Source organism: Typopeltis vanoorti, chromosome 17, assembly GCF_054136105.1.
Source record: "Typopeltis vanoorti isolate ZY-2024b chromosome 17, IOZ_Tvanoo_1.0, whole genome shotgun sequence".
Classification (NCBI taxonomy): domain Eukaryota; kingdom Metazoa; phylum Arthropoda; class Arachnida; order Uropygi; family Thelyphonidae; genus Typopeltis; species Typopeltis vanoorti.
The window spans coordinates 113,347,237-113,353,236 of record NC_143565.1 but is presented as its reverse complement, the minus strand read 5'-3'; the positions used below and the strand labels follow the sequence as shown (position 1 = coordinate 113,353,236).

Genomic DNA, 6,000 nt, shown 5'->3' with positions numbered 1-6,000 from the left:
AGCTATACTAGCCAGATCTATTAAACCTCACCTTGTCACCAAGAAACTGCAAGTAAATCTGCAGAGATTAGAGCACCGGTTCTCGGAATGGAGACTGCAAGTAAACCCTCAGAAGAGTATTGCCATGCTCGTCACTAAAAAATCAATACTCCCCAAAGATGATATCTTCCTATTTAATACCAAGATTCCCTGGAAAGCAGAAGCCAAATATCTGGGTGTACTGCTGGACAGAAAACTAACTTTCAGTTCACATATAAAAGCCTCATGTTCAAAAGCATCAAGAGTCATTGCACAGCTTTACCCTCTTATCAATAGGAATAGCAAGCTGGATACCAAAATAAAACTGCTCCTTTATCAACTGTTGATTCGACCCATTATCACTTACGCATCCCCAGCCTGGAGTCACACCTCAAGTACAAATATCCTCAAACTACAGAAAGTGCAAAACAAATGTCTCCGCATGATATTAAACGCACCATGGTACGTCAGAAATGTCCAACTTCACCGGGATACAAATATCCCCTACATCTATTCTTTCCTGCAGTCTTCAGCAGTGAAGTTCTTCTCAGTGTCCTCTTCACATCCAAATGAATTAGTGCAACAAGCAGCAAATTATGATGAAACAGACTTCTCAAAATATAGGAGACCGAAGGCCATCCTACTTCCAAATGAAGATCTCTGAATCGCACCCACTCAGGCAGAGCTCTTAGCTCATAAACTTTTCCTCACACAGTAATCCTTATCAGATAGCAGGGAATAAAAAAGCATTTTGCTTCGCCCTTATAGTCAGCAACGTCTTGCGTCTTGCGTGGAAGGAGAGGTCCATTAGAAGAATCAATCGACCGTAATAAAATTATGTTGAATAGTATCAATAGTTTAAAATTTTCAATTAAAAATGATTCTTATTAATACACCATTTATTTATTATCATATTTTGACATCCAGAGTTTCTTGGAAGGAGAGGTCCATTAGATCAATAGTTTAAAATTTTCAATTAAAAATGATTCTTATTAATACACCATTTATTTATTATCATATTTTGACATCCAGAGTTTCTTGGAAGGAGAGGTCCATTAGAAGAATCAATCGACCGTGAGATGCGGTGATTGATTTTATATACCCTTGGAGGTAATGAATGACAATGCTGAACCAATGAAGTTTAACTGAGGTTTGGCTGTTGCTGCTACCCCCTTGGATAATGAGTTTCGAGAGTTTGCTCTCTTGAGGTTTTTGCCTTAAGGGAGCAATTTGAGTCTCCGGGGAAAGTGTTCTCCGGCACGGCCCGGTGAGGGCTTTGTCGGTGAATTATTTTCTTCGGAATTTGAGCGGTTCTGCTCGGTGGTCGGGGAGCCCGTCACTGAGTGGAACCAACGCTGAGATGGACGGTCTTTCGCCCACTATGGAGTGGCCTAGAGATCGTCCGATTTTTTGAGATTTCACCTTTACTTACATAGTCGGTGATTGATTCATTCAATACCCTTGGAGGGTAATGGATGGCAATGCTGTAGCCAATGAAGTTCTAACTGAGGCTCGGCTATTGCTGTTACCCTCCTGCCTTTCATTTCTTTAAAGAACTTGAATTGCTCAATATTTGAGGATAATTGATGGCATCCCTATACTGTTCTCTACAGATAACGGGGAAGATGAAAAACATTTTTGCTTCGCCTCTTTAAGCCAGTCCTTATAAGGAATAATAAGATCAGGAGATGAAAAGTCCTTTTTAGGACTTCCAGGGTAACGAATGGCAATGCTGTAGCCAATGAAGTTTTAACTTTAGTCATGGCTGGGTAAGGGCAGTAGCCGTTACCCAGCCATGACTAAAGCTTTTAGCTCAATAACACCCCCATCCACACAGATTTTCTTCATTCAGATGACGGGATAAAGAGTCAAGAATTCTGTCCATCTCCCAGTTCTTTTAATAACTTGGAATAATAATATATTTATTTATATTTAAGAGTCAAATATTTAGTTACAAAGTAAGATTTAAGTTTTAACGTGGTCACAAAGTTTCAATGCAATTCAACGTTTTTTTTCTCTTTGCCAGCAATTGCGCACAAAATTAACATATTAAATTGTTTGTTCTATTGGTTTTACGTTGTGTGTGTTTTAGGGATAATAAAATTCAAATAACACCAATAGTAAATGTCTGCTTTAATCCACCTTAGAAAATAATTACAACACACTAGCAGTAGTATATACATTACACATTGGCTTTCAGGAATTTTCCTTTTGAGCCTGTTAAATTACACCAGAAATCAAGAGAGTATGATAGACAGCTGCGGATGGATGAATGGCACGTAAGGGGCAGGACTTTCACTTCAGCTGCTTGGGAAAATCTTGTCCCTCGTATCTTTTGCAAAGGAAGCACTAAAACCCATCACCACCCTGATAGCAGACATTTCTCTGAACAGAAAAATTCATAGGGAAAGCTGAATATTTCTAATCGCATTCAAGCTACTCTGAAAGTTAAGAACACTGTTTATAATATAAATACTCAAATATTTTTTAAAATAATTTCTCGAGTGGTTTTAATTTGCTTGCAAAAATGCTCAGTCACCATGTCATCTTTCTTTTTTAAGTAAGAATTGCACTTGAATAAAATGTTCATTTTGATTTTCAAAGAACAGCAAACGGTTTAAACGTTGCTGTTTACTCTCGACCCCGAAAAACTAGCTGCGTAAAAGCTAAACATGCTTTTTCTACAAGAAAGCAGTTTTTCCTAGCCTTGTTTGGAAACTTTAAATAAGTTTATGCAATAATAATATGCTGGCATCCTGTTTAATAATGAATTTAAATGAAAAATTAATTACTCTAATTCACGGTTTACCACTTTAACCGTTCATGTAAAAATAATTCAAAATATAGCCTCGGAATATATTACACGTTGTAGCGGTTATTACTAGATGGCGCTGACACCGCTATATTTTTTAAGTAATAATGCCGTTATTGAAGTATTTCAAAATGAGCTTTTCTGCTCGCCAATTTAATATTTCACTTCATGATAACAAATTCGTGGATTTCATCGACTGGTATGTTTCTGCTTTTATAAGCGATTATTCTTCTACCAACCCACAGCCGATAGAGAAATAAATCACTGGACAAAACTGTTATAAAACTAATATTTCAGAGACAGCACATATTCTTAATACAAAAAGATCAAATATCTGGACAATAAAATCAACTTGCACATAATCAACACATTCAGGTAATTTACAAATGCAAGATGAATTTCACAGGGCACGTTAAAAACTTATTCCAAAGATTCATAATAACTTAACTTTACTATTATTTCAGAATCAAAGAATTATGGATACATATTTTATTCAGAAGTTTAAAAGAAAAAAATAATAATAAACTGACAAATTCTCACATGAAATATTTTTAAAGTTTAACAACAGAGCAAACATAACTCGGCCCATTTCTATATTGACAACATATAAAACAGAAAATTAATTACGGTTCCCATTAACAGACAATTTAAATAACACAACTTAATTACAATATCACTGAAGAAACAGCTGATTGATTGTTCCGTCATAAACACGTGACTTTTTTTTTTTTTTTTTTTTTTGCACGCGAATACAAATTCATATTTTTGCTTCAATTTATAAAACGACCCAATCTGTCACTCAATGGATAAAATCTTGTAACAAAAAAGCCTCTGTAAAACGAAAACTTGCGGATTAAAAATTAAAATACTCGATTTTTCCTCTTTTCAATTTTTAAAAGATTATTTTCAGTTCATCGGGTTTGTCAAAATCTTGATATTTTAATAATTCATCTTCTCAAAACTGTTTCTGTCCTATAAAAAAGGCGTCGTCATTCCCATTCACCGACAAATAGTTCTCTTGGAGGGTAATGATGATGATGTTGCTGTTGTGGTGGTGGTGGTCTTAAACGACCGTATAATCTGGGATATTCTTCTTCTCCCGAACTGGACATGCCATCAGGACCTGCTGCATGAAAGAAGTATTTTTGAAATCAAATATAGAAAGGTCTTACTGAAAAAAAATCCATTATTAAATAATTATTAATTGAGCTTAATGCAATAGGTTCCAAACTATGAAGTGACATTTTTCACTTCAGAAACTAAACGCCTTATGGGATTTATTTCAAATATTTAGGGATTATTTCACTTTACAAATTAGCCAGTAAGTTAATGACTATTCTTGTCTACCGTTAAATTTCGTTTTTAATTTATTTAATGAGTCAATCGTAGTTCCTTAGAAGAATTTGAGTTGGTTAGAATTAGGGCCGGGGTTCTAAGAAATGTGCGCGAGTGCTTCAACCAGTTTGCCTCTTTTGCTACGGGGTGAGAATGTGTATATCAGAGAGAAGAACTAATAATTCTCAAAGTGACTGCTAAGTCAATATCGCCAAAAATCTTATATAATAAAACGTATATTTCTAGTCATTAAATGACATAAGTGTTTTCCATATATGATAACAACATGAAACAGCAAACAAAATATTAAATATAAAATTTAATTTCCAGTGATTACCTAATGAGGTTAAAGTTCTGCTCCCGTAATATGTACTCTAACTTAGAATGCGAAAAAATTCGAAAAATGTTAATGAAATACTGTATTTAAGACCCGTGAACAAATATGTTAGATTGCTTAAGTTTTACATATACATATATATATATATATATACATATATATATATATATATATATATATATATTAAATAAATATATATTATTAAATAAATATAAAATATATATTAGAATATTAAAACTAATTCTCACTAATTCTAATTTCATGACAATATATCAACTGAACAAAATATCTTGTAAAAAAAGCCTCCGCAAACCGAAAATGTGCTAATAACTGTGTGTGATTTTTCCTCGTTCAATTTTAGTCATATTTTCAGTTTATATTTCTATCTTGCTGGAATTGAAAATGCTAAACTTTAATTGATAATATATATTGAATTATATTTAAAACCCGTATAATTTATGTCATATATAATAATATAATTTTAATTAATAAAATAAGTTCCTGTTTATTAAGAATCATTTACCTCAAACACCATTATATTTTATTATAAAACTGATTACTTGTTCAACCAAGGTACATAAATAATGTGCTATAGGTTTATAAGTAACTTTTCTTGGGTGGGAGTGACATAAAAAAAAAAAAGTCAACTGACTGCATAAATAAGCGTTTCTTGTCATAAAAATGAAAAACAGCATACTTAATAACAAAATGGTAATGATTGTGATATTTATCATGAATTAACGGCAAGATGTTAGTTATATTACAGAATAAGAAGTGATTGAAATGAGACAGATTATTGCAGTGTACTTTAGTCATACTTCTAAAAATACTAAACTATTTAATGCACAGCAAATATTTTATTGCTGTTACATTCTTACTACAGTTAGTTTTGTAGCAAATGATTTGACCACCACCATGTCTGAACCTATCAAGAAGGTGGAAAAGCTATGCAAACATGCAGCCTTCACCAGTGAGTGCGTACCTTCACCAGGATGAATATCTCCACTAGGTGGAGTCACTTACCACGAGTAGAATCAAAAGGATAACTACTTTGTCTTAGCAAGCTTAAATACCCTGCACTATGGCTTTTTCGTACAGGGGGTGGTTCTTTTTCTTGAGTTCGCTTGGCAAAATTTGGAACCCTTGCTTTGAGACCGCAGTAATATGGATCATCTGTGGGAAAAACCTTTAAATTAGTAAAATTTTATTCTCACATTGGTTAATGCTTATAAATTCCTTGCCGAGTTTATAAAATCAATATGGATTTCTAAATGGAGAGAGAGAGATCTGCTCAACCGGAAACTTAGCATCAGGTGATGTATTTAAGAAGGAATTTTTTATACTTGTGAAGAATCTATATTACGCTCCAACTTTTTTATATATTATATATATAAAAACTTTTAGGAAAAATGTATAGAAATGATTAATTTTAATGACAACAGACAAAACGGGAAGCATTAGGTATATCGTATGGACAAGCAATTATATTCTTGCTTTA

The 6,000-nt window shown here is 33.4% G+C and overlaps 1 protein-coding gene across 6 annotated transcripts in view; it reads right to left on the bottom strand.

Moving 5' to 3' along the window:
* Positions 1-2,136: 2,136 nt before the first annotated feature.
* The window catches only part of LOC150097806 (uncharacterized), a 105,244-nt gene continuing 101,380 nt past the window's right edge, over positions 2,137-6,000 (bottom strand). For 3 of the 6 annotated variants that reach the window (XM_090406787.1, XM_090406789.1, XM_090406788.1), the window contains exons 9-10: positions 5,526-5,675; positions 2,137-3,956 (exon numbers count right to left, since the gene is read on the bottom strand). In XM_090406787.1, the coding sequence (XP_090262913.1) occupies positions 3,820-3,956; positions 5,526-5,675 (287 nt within the window). In that variant the 3' untranslated portion in view covers positions 2,137-3,819. The remainder of the gene's footprint in view (positions 3,957-5,525; positions 5,676-6,000) is intronic. The other 3 variants (XM_090406790.1, XM_090406791.1, XM_090406792.1) reach the window with 3 other exon arrangements.